This window comes from Podarcis melisellensis (assembly GCF_964234715.1).
Source record: "Podarcis melisellensis genome assembly, chromosome: Z".
In the NCBI taxonomy this organism is placed as follows: Eukaryota; Metazoa; Chordata; class Lepidosauria; order Squamata; family Lacertidae; genus Podarcis; species Podarcis melisellensis.
Window position 1 is genome coordinate 39,401,555 of NC_138547.1, and position 20,041 is coordinate 39,421,595.

The following is a 20,041-nucleotide window of genomic DNA, read 5'->3' on the forward strand; positions in this document are numbered from 1 at the left end:
CTAAGCACTTGTTCTACCACTGAGCTATGGCCCTAGCTCACAATATTGCTGTCAGGATAAAATGGAGAAGGTGGAGGCTGAAGTGTGTATGCTCTGTGGAGGAAAGGTGGGATAGAAGCATAAGAAGGAATAAAGTATGTAAACTAGCCTATAAGTGAATAAACTACAGTATATTTTTAACTTACTCTCCTAATAATTTGTATATAAATTATAAAAGTGGTATATAAATTTTGTTAAATAAAAAAAGAGGAAATGTTCAGACTTTCAAACAGTATGTTATGCCTGAGCCTTCATTGCTGAAACTCCCAACAGCATTTTCATGCTCACAAACACCTGATGAAGGAACCATTGTGACATAACCCATTCAAGCAGAGTGAAGGGGCAACAGGCTGTCAACAGTGGCAGTAGTTGGGGGCTCCCATCTATTAAAAAGCCACAGAAAGTCTTTTCATACTGCCTGAGGAATTAATCCCTTATTTAACATTCATAATTGCTGGATCGATTTAACAGAACTGGAGCTAACATTTGCTTGGATTTGGCACCATTGATAGGGAACTGCCTGCTGTGTCCTCTGCTCTGAAGTCACCCTGGTCTTTGGGCCTCCAGCACCTTCTTCAGCATGTCCAACCCATCTAAGAGGCGTATGATACTGGTGTTCCACTGGGTTAGGAAGAAGCTCCTGACAGAGAAGCCGTGCTCTACCATCTCGGCCAGACCTTCTACCTCTGCACCGGCTTGCAACACTCCTCACATTTCACCCTACTTCACGAGGAGCAAGGCACAACCCGCTCCGCTCAGGAGGTCCTGCAGGCGCAAGGTGCTGCGATTGCCGAATCTCACCGACCCCAAGTTTTTAAGATCCATCATTGGCAGCGTTGGCCGGAAGAGAGCCCGCAGGAGTGGCAAGCAAAAGAAGACTCCAGCGGGAATAGGAAAAGGGGTGAGGGCTAGGCTAGAGGCAAGAAGGCTCCAAAGCTATTTGTGGGGTGGGATTGCTTTGGAAGATGCCTTCTCACAATCTCTACCCTTGAACCACGTAAGGACATCAGAAGTGCCTTCTCAGGGATAGCTGCCTGAAGCCTTTGGAGTGCAGTGCGAGTTTCCACTGCATTCTGGAGGCTTCAGGTTCCTTTCACTGAAGCCAGGAGAGTCTTGATCTCCTGGCTTCAGCAACAGGAACTAGAAGCCTGCGGAGCGCAGCGGGAACTCGCGCTGCGCTCCAAAGGCTTCATGGATCTTTGAGGCTGGCGATGGGGGAAAGCAGCGCTTCCCCCCACTGCCAGCCCCACAAGCTTGGGGGGCAGCGGGAAGGCGGCACGCAGCGTTTGCGCTGCTCCCCGACCTGGTGTTTGAGGCTGGCGGTCTTTGAACAGCACTCCCCCCCCCGCCAGCCCCAAAGAGCAGGTCAAAAGGAACCTGAAGCCTCCGGAGCCCAGCGGGAACTCCCGCCGTGCTCCTGAGGCTTCGGGTTGCCTTCATTGAAGCCTGGAGAGCGAGAGGGATCAGAACACAGCGATCCCTCTCACTCTCCAGGCTTCCAAGGTAGCCACCTGAAGCCTCCAGAGCGCAGCAGGAACTCCCGCTGCGCTCCGGAGGCTTCGGGTGAACGCACCTTGAACGCAAAGAACGCACCTTGTTTTAGAGGGGGAGAACAAGGGGGAAAAAATTCTCCCCCTCTCTGCGCAGCACCCCTTCAGTGAAGCGGGAGGAAAAATGGAAGGGGCTCTGTTTCTCCTGCCGCTTCGCCGAAGGGGCGCTGAGCAGAGAGGGGAAAAATGTTTTTCTCTTGTTCTCCCCCTCTAAAACAAAGTGCGTCCTATGGTCGGGTGCGTCCTATAGAGCGAAAAATACGGTAATCATTAAAATAGGAATTGTGGGTCAAAACTACTTTAAATCTGTGGGTTTTGTTATAGTCTTGTTTTAAAAGGCACAATTTCTATGCAACTTGTATGTATATTTTTCTCTGCTGTGGTGGTCTTGATAACCCTGTGCTCTATCTGATGAACAAATGAACTGAAAGTTTGCACACTTTTCTGTTTTATGACATGTCAGTGTAGTGTGTACACACACTAGGAAGCAGCAAACAATTGCAGTTTCCCAACAGATGCAGTTCACACAATACTTTTGTGTGTGTGTGTTTTAATATAGAAGTGAACAGTGGAGAAAACTAATGCCCCTTTGAAACAGGCAAAAGCACTGTAAAGTCCTCACCGTGCAAGTTCCATAATCAATTTCCTTAGCTTGTGTCCACATGGAAACCTTAAGAAACAATATGCAATTCTCAATTTGGAAGTCATGTGAGCAAGAGAAGGGGGTCATAATTGCATCTGAAATGAGTAGAAAGTGAATCTGTTATGGGTCAGTGACTCAGCAAAGCTCATGCTTTCATCATTTTGAAGATTCTTCAAGCCTCTGAGAATTCATTCTTGCTTCCAAGGAGCAGGAGAGACTGAGAGAGAGAACTAGCAGCTACTTCTCTTGCAGACATGGCTTATTGGAACCCCTTCCTTCTCTTCAGCTTGATGGCCTCTTGGACCATGCTCTGTCCATCTCATTCCTTTCCAACTGGTGCTCCTGCCTCAGCCTGTGAGAATATGTTACCTATTCACACAGGGACCCAGCCTCAACAGACTCCAGCACCCTATGAATTCCTAGTTAGTACACCCTATTTCCTAAACGGGCAGCCTGTTAATGGTAAGTTTCTAAACTGGATTTTAAAAACTTTGGTTGATGATAGATAGATGTCTGTAATTATACCTTTGTTTTATTCAATAATTTATTAAAAATGAGGGGACAAGAAATCAATATATTCTCATTAATTAATTCACAAAATTATTTTTTTAAAAACGCGATAGAAAAATGTTATATAATGTAATTGCTAACCCGAGCTAACATATTTATCAAGTTTTTCCTCCTAAGATATAGGTAGGCACAAATGCAAAACCCTTTGCAACCTTCTCTGTACTTCATCATAATGGTGGTATGCAACTAAGTTTTACTCAGAGTAAACCCACTGAAATTAAAGTGACTAAGTTTTGTCCATTAAGTTCCATAGGTGTAATTGGAGTAAAACTTAATTGAATACCAGATAGAGTTACAATTTGCACTTAGTCTCTTGCCAGAAAAGGCTTTTGATAATGTTGCTGCATATGTCTCTAGTTTGTTGTGGGTATAAGGGTACCCTCATCCACCCACCTCACCCTGTTTGTGGGTGCCCTGACTTCCTCTAGATTCCTTGCTGCTGGGGTTTAATCAGTGCTTTGAGAATTAAGATGGGCTGATAGACAGTTTCATTTAACAGTTGGACAATGCAGCCTAACTTTGTTTTTCTGGAGCAGGGCATCAGTTGGGATATAAGCCATTAAGAACAACAAAGGCTGGTGATGGCCAGGCATCAACCCATCAATTGGGTGACGTGCGTGTGAAAGACAGGGAATGGGGGCTCTCTTCCAAATGTGTGTGTGTGTGTGTGTCAGTGGGCAAAGGTTAGGGTTTCAGCCAGGATGGTGTAGGCCAGTGGTTTTCAACCAGCCTGCCGTGGCACTTGAATGGTAATCAGAGGTGCCACTTACTAGCTCCCCAGGCTATAGTGCCTCTAGGGCTGACCAGGGGCTGCTTCCCAGGCCTCTCTGGGGCAGTGTGAGGAGGCACCTATCTTTGGGGCATGGGGGCAGCTTAGAGTCCATTGACAGCAGATGTAGCTCCCCAAGATTCCCAAGGAGAGGAGAGGAGGCTGAGGGAACCCTCCACAAGGGACGGTGTTTCAAAAGGGGTGAGGAGCTGCCAACTCTGCAGGCAACGGGTGACATAACTGGGCTTCTGAGCCCCACAGGGGGGGCCGAAGAAAGAATATAGTTGGTCAAGAACAGCCAGAAAATCATACAGTGAGGGGGGGAAAGTATTTCATCCTCCTTTCCTCAGCCAGGGCATTTAAAATGGGTCAAGGATGGGTATTCCAGCATGACAACGACCCAAAACACATGGCCAGCAAGGCAACACAAGGCAACAAAGGAGTGGCTCAAGAAGGAGCACATTAAGATCCTGGAGTGGCCTAGCCAGTCTCCAGACCTTAATCCCATCGAAAATCTGTGGAGGGAGCTGAAGTTTCGAGTAGCTACACATCAGCCTCGAAATCTTACTGACTTGGAGAGGATCTGCAAAGAGGAGTGGACAAAATACCTCCTGAGGTGTGTGCAAACCTGGTGGCCACCTACCAGAAACGTCTGACCACTGTAATTGCCAACAAGGGTTTTGCCACCAAGTACTGTCATCTTTTGCAAAGGGATCAAATACTTATTTCACTCATTATACTGCACATCAATCTCTAACTTTTGTCTTCTGGGTGTTTTCCTGTTGTTAATTCTGTCTCTCACAGCTACAATAAACCTACCATTAAAATTATGGACTGGTCATTTCTTCGTCGGGAGGCAAACAGGCAAATTTAGCAGGGGATCAAATACTCCCCCCCCCTCACTGTATATAAGGAATGGGGAATCTTTGGTCCTCCAGATGCTGCTGAACTAAAATTGCAAGCATAGCCAATGGCCAGGGCGATTTGAGCTGTAGTTCAGCCACATCTGGAACGTCAAAGGCTCCCCAAACATAATATATAGCCTGTTTCTGGACAGGTTCTAAACACCATTATAGGTCCAGCTGCGGAAAACAAGTGATTTAACCAAACCAGGCTTATTTGTTACTTGATCCCTGTCATCTTTCTCCAGTTCAGATCCTTGGTTCTGCATACAGAGGGTTATTGTTGGAAGCTCGCGCATTTGGTTCCACAGCTGCACTAGGTTTTTGGCAAACTCCTCCCAATAATACTAAATTATTACAGGTAAGAGACAAACGGCCATTCTTTAGTGTCTGCTGTAGCAAAATCATTGCCAGAAACAGTCCCCGTTCCCACCCCAAACCAGAGAAGGGTCACAGATTGAACGATACAAGTCATAGTTGATCCAGCGAGTTATTCATTTTTTCTGCACTTACAGTCTGATGAGGCGCAATGCCAGTGGTTAAGGAGTGTGTGGCCCTCCAGATGTTGCTGGACTCCAATCAGCTCCAGACAGCATGGCCAGTAGTCAGAGATGATGATAGGATTTGTAGCCCAAAATCTGGACAACTTAAATATCCCCATCTCTGGGATGTGGGGATGAGGTTAGTTTAGACTTCCTCACTCTGGTGTCTTCCAGATGTTTTGGGCTACACTTCCCATCAGCTACATTAGAGAATTTGGCCACATCCTAAACCAGGGGTGGCTAATCTGCGGTCCTCTGAATGCTGTTGAAGCTCTAGCTCCCATCATCCTTGATTCTTAGACATGCTGGCTTGGGCTAGTGGGAGCTGGGGTCTGACAATGTCTGGATGGCCACAGATTAATCATCCCTGCCCTAAACAGCCTGTCTGTGAAGAAATGGCAACACGTTCAGGAGAGCAATGCATCATAAGTCAGAAAGGAAGGCCCACATGTCTTTTATTAAAATAAGTGGGAAGTTCAACACTTCTGATATCTGGACAGCAGAAGTGACCAAAAATCCTAAAATGGCTGGTTCCAAATGTCCAAAACAGGTTTGGGGGAAGTTTAGCCCTCCAGATAATGGAATAATGGGAGTTGGAGTTCAGCCACAGCTAGAGCGGGGATGGCTCCCCACTCTTGGTCTATAAAATGTGTCAGGAAACATAACCTTCAAGATAATGCCATCAATTTAACTCAGATTGTAAAATTCAACATTTGAATTTGAATGTGCCTGGTTAGCTTTTAAAGGCAAACAAACCTCTGTAAAGGATGAATACTAGGTGCTGCTTAAAAAAAAATATTGCAATATTAAAAATCAGAGCAGGGACCTGGGCAATGTGGGGAAATGAATTTCATTTACTAATGGACAGTGAACTAAATAAATTTATCTACCAATATTTCTGGACCGGCTCTATAAAAAGTATTATGGGGTTTTGCTTCTGCTTTAAAATAGATAAATTTGAGGAAGCTTATTTAAAGTGACGTTGTGTCTCCTTTTGCAGTGTTCTGGAAATCCACAAGGCGCAGTGACTCATTCTAATACCAATTTAAAAACAGGACAAGACAGTTACACATGGCTTCCACCCAACTCTGGCTGCCCTTCAGTAGTTATATTTGTGTAAGTTTCACATGTTCTCTAAAATACTGCCTTCCCTAAATCATAAGACAGTTGTGAGGAATCTTCAGATATTGCTGAAATACAACCCTCATTCCTGGCTATCCCTGGCTTGCTTGCTAGAGCTGATGGGAATTGTAGTTCAAAGCAAAGGTTCCCCATTCCTGATCTAGATTTAAGCTCCTTCCCATGGCTTCAGAAGCCTCTTTTGATGCTGCAAACATTACCAGGCAATTAATGGGAGATAATTTTCTCTGTCTGCATGCTATGATTTCATTCTGCCAGGCAGAAGGCAAGTTTATTTTAAATGTATGAGAGCCGTTCATTAAAGATTTCCCCTGACCCACTTCCGGTTACTGTAGGAGGATGAAATTGCACATGTACATCTCTCCATAGGTAATGTGGTAATTTGTAGCTTTGAACTCCTAACAGTTTCTCTGTTACGGGTGCTAACATGGAGTAACGTCTGAAAATGGAACCACTTGAATGCAGGGCAGTCATCAGGTTCCTGTACTTGAAAGCGCACACACCATGGCAGACGTTCAATGAGATGAAAGGGACTTATGGGGAAGATGCCCCATCGTATGACGTAGTCAAGCACTGGCATTGTCAGTTCAAGTGTGGTCAGACTTTGGTGGAACAGCTCCCATTCCTGAGCGACCACAGTCCGTCATTGATGAAGTGGAGATCGTCATTGTGGAGGAACATTGTATAACCATTCACCAGCTAGCTGCAGATGTCAAGATCAGTGTGGGCTCTGTAGAAAAATATCATCCATGACCATTTGTTCATGGGAAAGGTGTCCACTCGGTGGGTTCCCCGGCTGCTGCCTTTCCAGAAGCAGGAACAAGTCACATGCTCATGGGCTCATTTGGTCATGTGTCACAAAAACCATGATGGCTTCTTCACCAGACTAATTATTAATTACTCAGGACGAAACATGGGTCCATCATTATGACCCAGAGACTAGATCCCAGTCTGAAATATACTCAGAGTCGCAAAGTGATTTCATGCTCTTTATTCAGCTCATAGTGGTGAGGAGGAATGAATGAATGTCCCCTCAAAGTATCTGCTTTATATACATTATTTACACAATGGGCTGCACATGATTGGCTAATTCTGGAATTCTACTGTAAGCCAATCAGGTTGTGGATTCACTTCTATCTGGAGCATGATTGGGTGGTTCCTGCCAACCAATCATATTGCTGCATTGTTCTAGGACCAATCAGACTGCTGCATTCTGAATCCTATTGTTCTAGGACCAATCAGACTGCTGCCTTTTGGATCCTATTGTTCTAGGACCAATCAGACTGTTGCAGTTTGGATCCTATTCACTCAGTACATAACACCCATCCCCTCTAAGTTCCAGTCCTGCCCGGGAGGTCGCATTCATAGTCCTGAAGGTACGCCGGCGGCCTACGTGTGCGTTGCGGCCTGGGGTGTTCCCTGGTCCGGGGTTCAGGTTCTGGCTCGTGTTCCAAGGATGCTGGCTGTGATGGGGCTGTTTGGTCTGGTGCAACCTGCTCGCTCAATCGTAGTTCTGGTTCTGGTGTCCCTTCGGCCTCACGGGTCCTCTCTGTATTTACTAATTCTGCCTCTCCTGCTTGTCCCTGCTGCTCTATGGGCCTCACTGCCCCACTGTTCCCTTGGGACTCCCTTGACCTGTCCTCCTCCTCCTGGTTTTCTCCCGGGAATCGTCGCCGTATCTGGTCGCAGTGGCGGCGCCAGCATTGCCCCCCATCTGTTAGCACCTCATACGACACGGGGCCAGTGACCCTGGTGACTGTGGCGGGTACCCATGCAGGGCCTGCCCCAAAATTCTTTGCGTACACTGGGTCCTGGGCCTCGAAGGTCCGGGGGTTCCTGCCTTCCCCCACCCCTCCCTCATCCTGAGCTCTATCGGGGTGAAGGCGGTCCAATCTGATTGCAAGGCGCCGACCCATTAGTAGTTCAGCGGGGCTCCGGCCAGTCGTTGAGCTGGGGGTGCTGTGCTGTGCTAGAAGGAATGTGGCGAGGCGGTACTCCCAATCCCCTTGCGTCATGCGGCGAAGGGTGTCCTTGGTGGTCCGCACCATGCGTTCTGCTTGGCCATTGGTGGCTGGGTGGAATGGCGCCGAACGGATGTGGCGGATGGCGTTCTGCGCTGTGAAGGTTTGGAATTCTCCTGACATAAATGCAGTCCCGTTGTCTGAGACGAGAGTGTCAGGGAGCCCGTGGGTTGCAAACAGCCTGCGTAGTACCCGGATGGCTGCGGACGTAGAAGTGGACGGTACCAGTGCGACTTCCAGCCATTTGGTGTAGGAGTCCACCACTATGAAGAATTGTTTTCCCCTGAAAGGGGCCAGCGAAGTCCACATGCAGGCGTGACCATGGTGCTCGGGCGGACTCCCAGGACTGGACTGGGGCCCTTGGGGGATCTGGGCGGGATTCTTGGCAGGCCTGGCAGTGTTTGACCCAGGCCTCTATCTCTCCGTCGATCCCCGGCCACCACACATAACTCCTGGCAAGGGCTTTCATTCTTACTACCCCTGGGTGTGTCTCGTGTAGGGCTGTGAGGACCCTTTTGCGGAGGGGCTGGGGAACAACGACCCTGCTTCCCCATAACAGGCACCCCTTGTGGGCTGACAGTTCATGTTTGCGGGTTGTGTAGCCGGCGAATTCTGGCCCGGGGCTGCTGCTGGGCCATCCCCTCCACACCCAGTCCAGGACCCGGGAGATGACCCTATCTTTCTTGGAATGGTGTGCAACTTCTTGTGCCTGAATGGGGCGGTCGGGAAGCAGCTCCAGGCTCATAACCTCTTGTGCAGGTGCTGGGTTGGGGCCTGTTTCCGGTAGTGGTAGCCTGCTGAGGGCGTCCGCATGGCCCATCGCCTTCCCAGGGCGGGGAATCAGTGCATACTGGTAGCTGGCAAGGAAAATTGACCACCTGAGGACACGAGGAGACAGCACTTGGGGGGTCTGCTTTTCGGGGGCAAACAAGCCCAGCAACGGCTTGTGGTCAGTCACCACAGTGAAGGGCCGCCCGTACAAGAAATCATGGAATTTTTTTACTCCCTTCACGATTGCCAGACCCTCCTTGTCGATTTGCGAGTAGTTCCGCTCGGTTTCGTTGAGTGTCTGGGAAAAGTATGCCACCGGTACCTCTCTTCCATCCGGGAGTTGGTGTCTCAGGACAGCGCCAATGCCATAGGGTGAGGCGTCGCATGCTAGCACAACTGGCAGCCTCTCGTCGAAGTGTGCCAAGACCGAGTTTGAGACAAGCAAGTCCTTGACTGCCTGGAATGCGGCCTCCTGGCGCTGGCCCCACACCCAAGGAGCCCGCTTGTCCAGGAGTCTGTGTAGGGGCTCCGCTACCGCCGCCTTGTGGGGAAGGAAGGAATGGTAAAAGTTCAATAGTCCCAAGAAGGCCTGAAGTTCAGTCTTGTTCTTGGGCGCTGGGGCATCACAAATGGCCCGTACCTTGTCCCCAGTTGGGTGGACCCCTTCTGCATCCACCATAAATCCCAGAAAGTCCACCTGAGGCACTCCTAGTAGACATTTTTCCCGCTTCACCTTGAGACCCGCCGTCTGGAAACGGTGCAGAACGGTGCGGAGGCGGTCCTCAAACTCCTCGGGTGTGGGCCCGGCAATCAACACATCATCGAAGAAGGGGGTGACACCAGGAATCCCTTTAAGGAGAGAGTCCATTAGATTCTGGAATATGCCTGGTGCCACGCTGACCCCGAATTGCAGCCGCTTTACCCTGAACGCTCCTCTGTGCGTCACAATCGTCTGTGCCTCTGCTGTAGCCTCATCTACTGGCAGCTGTTGATATGCTTGGGCCAAGTCCAGCTTGCCAAAAAATTTCGACCCAGCCAGGGTGGCAAGGACATGGCTGACCACTGACACTGGGTATGCATGGGCCGTGAGGGCCTTGTTTATGGTACATTTGTAATCTGCGCAGATGCGGACCGAACCATTAGGCTTGACGGGTGTGACGATTGGGGTTTCCCAGAGGGCATTAGGCACCAGCTCCAGCACTCCTTGCTCCACGAGTCAGTCCAATTCCTCATCTATACGGGGTTTCAGGGCGAACGGGACCCGGCGGGCCTTGAGCCTGACCGGTCGTACTGCAGGGTCAAGCTGTAGAGCAATGGGGGGGCCCGTATACTGTCCCAACTTCCCATCGAAAACCCCCGGAAATTCCTTGCATATGGCGTCCACGTCCACTTGTAAGCTCATGTGGTTCACCCCGGTGATGGCTAGCCCCAGTGGTCCAAACCATGCCAATCCCAGTAAGCTAATGTAGGGGCCCTTGACCACAAGCAAGTCCAGTTGCCGCGTCCGCCCTCTGTATTGCACCCTGAAGGTCCCCACCCCCATTGTGGGGACCTTACGTTTCTGGAAGTCCCGGAGGGTGAATGGGGCCGGCCTGAGTTTGGGACCCCCAGTAGGGCACAGTTTCCTTAAGGTCCTTGCCGAGATTATGGATAGAGTTGAACCCGTGTCAAGCTCCATGCGGCATGGGGCCCCCTCTATCCGTACCTCTACATAAATTTTCTCTACGTTGGGGTGGGGCAACTGGTATACCTGGAGGTCCGTGAGCTCCGTTGAGTTGCCTTGGTGCGTTGGGCCCCGGGACCTGGGGCTCTTGGGTTGGTCATCTGATGCCTGGTGTCGGGTGGGCCGAGCCCGACACACCCGGGCGATGTGTCCCAATTTTCTGCACTGCCTGCACTCTGCGTTGCGGAAACGGCAGGTCCTCCTCTCGTGACTTTCTCCACAGCTTGCGCAGTTCGCTCCTTCTCGTCGAGGCAGCTGTGGTATGTGGGCTGCTTGAGTGCGCTGCTGTACTCGGTGCACCTCCTCCCTGTCGGATCCTGAGTCGTTGGTGAGGTCTTCGTGGTGGACCCTCAGTTGGGACGGCTGGCTCGGCCGTGCCTCTTGTGTCGACCTCTCGGCAGCTTCCGTTGCCAGGGCCTCCTCCAGAGCGACCTGGAACGTTAGGTCCTTCTTAGCGTAGAGGCGTCATTGCAGCTTCTCATCCTTCAGGCCACCGACGAGGCGGTCACGAAGCATGTTCTCCAGCTCTGAGAAGTTGCAGAACCGGGCAGCTTGGCGGAGAGAGGTCACAAACCCAGTTATGGTTTCCCCAGGGGCTTGCCGCTTTGCGTAGAAGGCATTTCGACGAGCCACCACTGAGGGCTGTGGCGAAAAGTGCCCCTTCAGCTGTTCCATTATTGTTTTGTATGGAACAGTAGCGACGTCTTCAGGTGCAAGGAGAGCCCGGGCGATTTCAAACGTCTCCTCTCCACAGACGCTGAAGAATATTGCCCTCTTCTTGGCGTCTTCTTCATCGGTGATCCCTTTGGCTTCTAGGAGGAAGGTGAAACGGGAGGCGTATGCTTCCCAGTCTCCAGATGCTGGGTTGAACGGCGAGAAGCTGCTGTCGGTTGCCATTCTGAGTTCCTTGGGTCCCGGAGCTGAAGCCTGGATACACGGTGCGAGGCAGCGGTGCGGCAGGTGGCGGTGCTGCGGTGCTGTGTGTGGCAGTCAGCTCAGCGGGATCCCACCTTCGTCGCCAGTGAAATATACTCAGAGTCGCAAAGTGATTTCATGCTCTTTATTCAGCTCATAGTGGTGAGGAGGAATGAATGAATGTCCCCTCAAAGTATCTGCTTTATATACATTATTTACACAATGGGCTGCACATGATTGGCTAATTCTGGAATTCTACTGTAAGCCAATCAGGTTGTAGATTCACTTCTATCTGGAGCATGATTGGGTGGTTCCTGCCAACCAATCATATTGCTGCATTGTTCTAGGACCAATCAGACTGCTGCATTCTGAATCCTATTGTTCTAGGACCAATCAGACTGCTGCCTTTTGGATCCTATTGTTCTAGGACCAATCAGACTGTTGCAGTTTGGATCCTATTCACTCAGTACATAACACAGTCCAAACAATGGAAACATTCTGCCTCACCACCTCCAACCATCAGCAGGCAAGGTCATGCTCATGGTCTTTTGGGACCAGTGTGGAATAGTGGTGATGGATTTCCTGGCAAAGGCTACCACAATTACCGGGACATATCATGCTTCACTGCTGCAGAAATTGTGGAAGGCCATCAAAACCGAGAGGCGTGGTATGCTGACCAGAAGCGTCTGCCTCCTGCAGGATAACGCCCCAGTTCACAACTCACATGTTGCTCCGACGGAAGCATAGTCCTGTAGCTATGAAATCCTTCCTCACCCCCCTTATTCTACCGACCTTGCACCATCAGACTTCCATCTCTTTCCAACCATGAAGTTATTTTTGAAAGGCAAGCTTTTTCCAGACGATTAAACACTGATTTCTGAGGTCAAGTCGTGGCTTCTGACGCAACCTGCCGACGAAGTCTCCACAACTGCATAAAGCGATGGGGGAAGTGTTTGACTCTTGCTGTTACCTATGTGGAGAAGGACTAATAACTGTGCTGAGTTTCATTTCATGGGAAGTATGTCAGGGGAAATCTTTAACCCTCGGATAATGAACTTTAGGAACTGCATCAAAGTAATTACAAACTGAAGAGGGATTTTTAAATAATAATAATAATAATAAGATGATGATGATTGTAGGAGTAGGCAGAGCCGAATCTCAATATGCATTGTAATTGTGATGTCCCTTTTCCTATTGTATCAGGGCTACAGTCGCCCAGTCTCATGACATCTACTGGACCAACGTCAAATCCAAAGTGATCTGGAGAAGTGAGTAACTTAACACTCTGTTGTAGGAAATAAGCTCCCATTCTTAAGGTAACTACGCATCTCCCCTGAAATTGAATAGGCCACAAGTACAGATGGCATTGGGATAAATAGATCCCAATAACACAGCCTTCACCAACCAGGTGCCCTCCAGATGCTAGTAACTAGAAGCCCCATCAACCCCAGCCAGCATTGCTTGTGGGATGGCTTTAGACTTGTAGTCAAACATTTGAAGGGAACAAGACTGGGGAAGGGCAATAACGTATCAGCTGGTATAATGCTTTGCTTGGATACTTGATACCCTGCTATGGGATCAGGAGAAATGTTCCTTGTTTTATTATGAGACAGAAGGGGTTACTGGTTTACATGAGACTGCCTTGTTTGATAGTCTCTGGCCCTAGTAAAATCATTAGCTATGATGGAAGTTGATGAGTGTACCTTTCATTTAAAAATGACACCTTATTGTTGGGGCAGAAACTGAATGCATAAAATTGAAAAGATGTCAGGATGTAGGTTTGCAAATTTCCTGCTTTGTGCCCCATTGGAGCCAAAAGCAACTAACACTGACTGGAAAAGATGTACCGTACAATGTATTGATGTAATTTTTGGAGCATCACTGAAAAAATGCCCAGTGGTCTGAATGATGTGCCTTGCCTGCTTCTTAATGCACACTATCCCAATGAGGAGCATGTGTGCTCAATGGCCGTGGCACGCTGACCGACTGTTGATGGATGGGTAGGAAACAGAAAACCAGGTGAAAATGGGGGAAAATGAAATATACTGGAAAGGGCCTGGTTAGGGGTCTGACAACCCAAACAGGCCCATTTCACACCACAACATTTTGTTGCAAACTCCACTTGTATCTCAACTTTAACCTGTATATTCATGACTCTGATTTTCTTTCCACCACTGCAGATTCCAAAGCTACCTGTGGAGTGGAATCATTTACAAGGTCACTATCTACTGATGCAGCAATCTTCTCTCTGCTCCCGATTTTACTGGTATACATTTAGAAACCAGCCTACAGCAATTTACTCGCATTCTTTGGTAATCAAAACACATTGTTTTGTGTGGGATATGCATTATATAATAAAAAGCTTTGCTCACTGCAGTGAAGACTTTCCTGAACTTGTGCTTGCTGTTTCAATTGGCATTTTGTGTACAGCTTTTCTGCTCCTTCTAATATAATCTTTAAGACACTAGGGATGGGATAGATTAAAAAAATTAAAGTGTTTACACGCCCAAGTGCATGTTTAATGAAAACTGGGCAACATCCAGTGATGTTCATCCACTTGTACATAGGAAATTCCCTTTTGCAACAGGACTTCTGGTTCCTCTTTCCCCTCTACAGCTCCTCATATCCCTACAATATCTGTTCCAAAGCATCCCTCAGCTCTCCAGAGCAGATTTCGGGGCTACAGATGGAGTTGCAGAGAGAACAAAGCAGTCCTGTTGTACAAGCAGACTTCATTCCCATGACACTGGATGTTTCCAAAAGAGCCTTAACTCACCTAAAGGGTGAAACCTTTAAAGCCCTAAACGGCCTCGGTCCTGTATACCTGAAGGAGCGTCTCCACCCCCACCATTCAGCCCGGACACTGAGATCCAGCGCCGAGGGCCTTCTGGCAGTTCCCTCATTGCAAGAAGTGAGGTTATAGGGAACCAGACAGAGGGCCTTCTCAGTAGTGGCGCCTGCTCTGTAGAACGCCCTCCCTTCAGATGTGAAGGAAATAAGCAGCTATCTTCTCTTTAAGAGACATCTGAATGCAGCCCTGTTTAGGGAAGTTTTTAATATTTAATGCTGTATTGTTTTTAACACTTGATTGGAAGCCGCCCAGAGCGGCTGGGGAAACTCAGCCAGATGGGGGTATAAATAAATATATTATTATTATTATTATTATTATTATTATTATTATTATTATTAACAGGCTTGTTGGATCTTCCAGGGAAAGTATCCCAGAGTTATGATGATTCTACAATAAAAAAGGCTCTGCACCTAGTATCTGCTAACAGAGGCATGTTTGAGAGCAGAGCCCCTGAAACCAACTGGAGACTCAGACAAATTCATGTGGCAAGTTCTGGTAACTTTTTCCCAGGCTATTAACAGCCTTAAGGATCAATGTCTAATTCTTTAAACTAGGCTTAAAAGCAAACAGGCAACCTAGCCAATTGATATAAAATTGGCACAATATGCACAATACGCTTAAAAAGCAAAAAAGCAGAGACATCATCTTGCTGACAAAGGTCCATATAGTTAAAGCCATGGTTTTCCCAGTAGTGATGTATGGAAGTGAGAGCTGGAGGATAAAGAAGGCTGATCGCCAAAGAATTGATGCTTTTGAATTATGGTGCTGGAGGAGACTCTTGAGAGTCCCCTGGACTGCAAGAAGATCAAATGTATCCATTCTTAAGGAAATCAGCTCTGAGTGCTCACTGGAAGGACAGATCCTGAAGCTGAGGCTCCAATACTTTGGCCACCTCATGAGAAGAGAAGACTCCCTGGGAAAGATGGAGGGCACAAGGAGAAGGGGACGACAGAGGATGAGATTGTTGGACAGTGTTCTCGAAGCTACAAACATGAGTCTGGCCAAACTGCGGGAGACAGTGGAAGATAGGAGTGTCTGGCGTGCTCTGGTCCATGGGGTCACGAAGAGTCGGACACGACTAAACGACTAAACAACAACATGCTCCAAGTTTGAAACCCACAAACATTCTATTCTGACCACTCAATTCCAATGTCATAGATAGATTTTATCTAGATCAGGGGTGGAGGGACCACATTCTTTTATGAGCAACCTTTGGAGTGGGGGCACATGTCAGTGGTGGGTGGGCCATGGGTATGACTTTCACCTTTGAACAGGAGGCTACATTTCAGCCATGCAGAAGTCAAAGTTTTCTATACTCCCATACCATACCACACATTTTTCTATCCAGGCGAGAGGCATTATTATTACAGTTAACATTCCCGCCAAGCAAAACTACTCAGGGAGGGTGAGTAACTGGCCCAGGGAATGTCACTATGGCTGGCTAGAAACCTAAAGGGTCAAAATTGGCACAAAAGCCTGTTCTAGAAACATCCACAGCTTGTGAAATGGTAGATACTACCTGAAGATCCAAAGATAAAGCTGTGTCCAGGAGCACCATGCCTGCATATTTGTTCCTTCAGGAAGAGTAAAGGCATAAGCCCTAAACATAGCACTTTCATCTTATCAGGATTAAGTTTCAGCTAGTTCCACCCATGCTCATACCAAAACGGAACTTCAAAACACTGATTCAGGATAACCACCACCTCCTTAGGTTTAGACCAGGGGTAAGAAACCTTTGGCCTTCCTATTGTTGCTAAACTGTGACTCCCATTGGTCCTAGCAAGCATGGCTAATGATGCAGTTTAGCATCATCTGGAGGGCCAAAGGTTCCCCACAGCTGGCTTAGATGGTGAAAATGAGAACAAACTCATCAGTATACCCAACTCTGCAGCTGATGTTTCCCATTGGTTTCATGTAGTAATCAAAGAGCAAAGAAGAACAATCTGGTACCCATTAAAATAGGGGTAAGTCAAGATGGTGCCCTCCACATGTTTTGGACTAGAAGTGCCATCACTCAAGCCAACAACAGCAACCATGTGTTAAGAATAATGTATCAAATGTACCTTTCATAAAGGTCAGCATGAAAAACAAACCCAATACAGTATTCTGTCTGTCTTGTCAACATTCTCACATCTGCATTATTTCAATCTGTATTTTATTTCTTTATTGCAATTTTATTGGTACAGTGTTAGAAGCTTATTGTCCTCTCTCCTCATGGTATTGTGATCAATATGCTCCACACTTTGTCAAATACATGTTTATTAAGTTGCTTTCATTGCACCATGGTTTTACTTAATGTTCTCCAAACCCTGGAAAATAAAAAGTGAAGCGAATTAGTTAAACGTGCACAACGCTGCTGCTATCAAATTACACTATATAATCAGGTTTAACAAACCTCTTTTCAAGGTGGTGTCCTCCTTAATCCCACAAACAGAAAAATACTAATTGCGCAAACACATAGCAAGTTGCTCAACTTTTAATACTAGCAAGCGCAGGCAGGTTTGCAGTTTCCTTTGCTACATTAGGCTACCACTGACAGAAGTGCTCTGCCATCACCGGACCAGGAAAGAAGACTCCTTAGGGCAGGAGTGGGGAACCTTTGGCCCTTGAGATGTTGCTGAACTGCAACTCCCATCAGTCCTAGCAAATATGACAAATTGCCAGGCATAATGGGAGTTGTAGTTTGGAAAGTTATTCAGTCTTTAAAGGTGTCCCATAACTACCCATGGGGAATCTACACAAGTAATGACAGCTGTTCTCCAACTTGTGGAAGATGATCAGGAATGCACAAGAGGGGACAGGGCATGCACGGTCATCCCTGTTTCTTTCTTCACATCATTAACATCATGTGGATAAACACATGTCTGAAAAGGGCTCTGCTATGAGCAGAACATGTCCTGCGCATTATAGTACTGAACGCAGATTAAGGATAAAAATAACATTGTGCAGAGGAACAGAAATCATTTAGGGGCCAAAACAAATGTAAACTGTTGTGGCATTTAGCTCCCCACCCTCACAAAAAAATAGTGTTGTGACTTTGCAACTAGACAACAGCATGCAAGGAAGTTTGTTCAAACCAACCTTGGAGTCATAGTACTGATTTACTCCAGACACACGCTTGTCTCTCTCCAGCAGGTACCACTGATAGGTGTTCCGAGCAATTCTCTTCTCCTGGGCACATAAGAAATAAGGTGGACAATTTGTAAACAAGAGGCAGTGGGAGACAGATAAAGTGAGAAGGCTTAAAGCAAAGTTGACAAAAATGTGAAATATTGAAAAATTCAACAGATGCGGGAAGACCTATTCCTCCTCTGATGCCCTCTCACATCTCTGCCTCCCAAAGGCTTGTGTGGCTGTTTGTTGCAGCAGCCCTGGCTACAAGCACCACAGGTGAATGGTGCCTCTGGGGCTGGCCAGAGGAGAGGAGGCTGAGGGAACACTCTACAAGGGAGGGTGTTTGAGAAAGGGTGAGAGGCTGCCAGCTCTGCAGGCAAGGGGTGACATAACTGGGCTTCTGAGTCCCACAGGAGAACCGCAGAAAGAATGTACTTGGTCAAGGGAGCTGTGGACTCAAAAAGGTTGAAAACCTCTGGTGTAGGATATAAATTACATATATAAATAAAACGTGTCCAGGCTTCATGTACTGTGCCTTTGTCACATTCAGACTAGGCTGCTGAAATGCACTCTACATAGGGCTGCCATTAAAGAAAGTTTGGATACTTCAGCATCCTGTTCTCACAGTGGCCAACCATATGCCTATGGGAACCTGAGTAAAACACCACTCTCCCAACATGTGAACCGCAGCAACTGATATTCAGAGACATACTGCCTCTGACACATGAGGTAGTACATACCAGTGGCTAATAGCCCTTGAAAGCATTAGCCTCAGTGAATTTGACCAACCACTTCTTAAAGCTATCCAAGCTGGTGGCCATCAATGCATCTCCTGGGAGTGAATTCCATAGTAGAAGAGTGTTTTCTTTTGTTTGCTTTGAATCTTCCAGCATTCAGCTTCATTGGATGGCCCTGGGTTTTAATATTATGAAAAGGGGGCAGGGGATGACAACACGACTCTCCCTATCCTTATGGGCTTTAAAGCCTTAAAAAGGTTTTTGTCACAGTTAATCGAAGGGCTGTCAGTTCCCACACCCAGTTGCCCATTCTCTGAAACCAACCACCAGGTGAGGTTGAACTGCCAGGCACAAGGCAGTCTAAGAAATAAGTCAAATCTGCTGGAGCAGGCCAATGGGCCATCAAATCCAGCGTCCTTTTGCTCACAGTGGCTGCCCAGATGCATATGGGAAACCTATAAACACAAACACAACAGCACTCTCCCTGTCATTTCCAGAAACTTATATTTGGAAGCATGGCTGCCTCTGACTGTGGAGGCACCAGAACATAGCTATGATGGCGAGTAGCTTTGTCTTCCATAAATTTGTCCAATCCTCTCTTAAAAGCCATCTCCATGGTAGCCCCACAGCTTTGGAGTTCATTATCAACAGAATCAACACTGCAGCCCTTTCAGAAAGGTCTGAAAACAATTTTTCTTTTTCTTCTTGCTAGATTTCTCCTGAAATGTATTGCTTTCATTGTTATGATTTTGCTGTTGGCTTTGATTACATTTTAGAAATTCTGGGTCACTTGCTTTTTTTCTTCGGTCTCTTAGGCCTCCTGGCGTTTATACGCAAGTACTGCACGTTGGATTTGGGGATGGATATTAGACGACTTCTTCAGGGAGTCTCAAAGAAGGTGTGCAATTCACTTACATTTTTATTTACACCCAAAAGGTTCTCAGGGCAGCTTAACACACCCCCAACCCCACCAGTTTTAAGAGACTCTCTGAAAAGTCATGGCACACAAGGGAAAAGAACGGGTGGAGGAGAAGGGAAGAGAAAACTCAAGCTCACATACATGTAAACGCAAAACAAGTTCTTAAAGATACAGCAATTCCTAAATCAGCAGTATGGGATTTCAGAAAAGGAGAGGGGAGATGGGGATTCGTGAGGAGCCGCTTCCATGGCACGCACCTTGCCCCCGTTGGTGTATCTGTGGATGTGGGCGGTGGCCACGCCAGGGATGACCAAGCACACGTACATGAGGCCCAAGCTGGGCAAGATCTCGTACCACATCCCGGCGGCTGCGCGGCTCTTTCCCTCCGCGACCCTGGCGACCTCTCAGTCAGCAGCGCTGCCACACGACTTCGCCCTCAAAGCAGAGCTGGCGCTACTGCGCATGCTCCGCCAACAGCCCTACTATCGCGAGCTTCAGGCAGCGTGGCCCAGAAGGCAACCTTCCCTCCCTCCCCCGCTCCAAAGGCGTCAGTTGCGCATGTGCCCCCCCGCCCCCATCATGGCCACGACAGGGTTAAGGGGTGATGTTGCTATGGCGACAAGCCACGCGGAACGCTCCGAGGCGATTTGTTTGGTTTCTGTTTAAAGGCTCAGTGGATATCGCTCTCCGCTCTTACACTATATATCTTACACTATATCTTACAGTATATTTATACCTATATATAAAAGCCACGATGTATACTGGAACTATTAGGTGCCTGACAGGTCGCAGTGCATGCCGGGAATTGAACCATTTAAAGATGCGGGAAACTTTT

General features: G+C 47.7%; 1 protein-coding gene across 1 annotated transcript; it reads left to right on the top strand.

Moving 5' to 3' along the window:
* The first annotated feature begins 2,341 nt into the window (after positions 1 to 2,341).
* Positions 2,342 to 13,978, top strand: LOC309362149 (putative defense protein 3). Its single transcript, XM_081897689.1, has 5 exons — positions 2,342 to 2,694; positions 4,722 to 4,834; positions 6,016 to 6,131; positions 12,789 to 12,853; positions 13,766 to 13,978. The coding sequence occupies exons 1-5, from the start codon at positions 2,487 to 2,489 to the stop codon at positions 13,861 to 13,863; spliced, it is 600 nt and encodes a 199-aa protein (XP_081753815.1). The 5' UTR covers positions 2,342 to 2,486; the 3' UTR covers positions 13,864 to 13,978.
* The last annotated feature ends 6,063 nt before the right edge of the window (positions 13,979 to 20,041 follow it).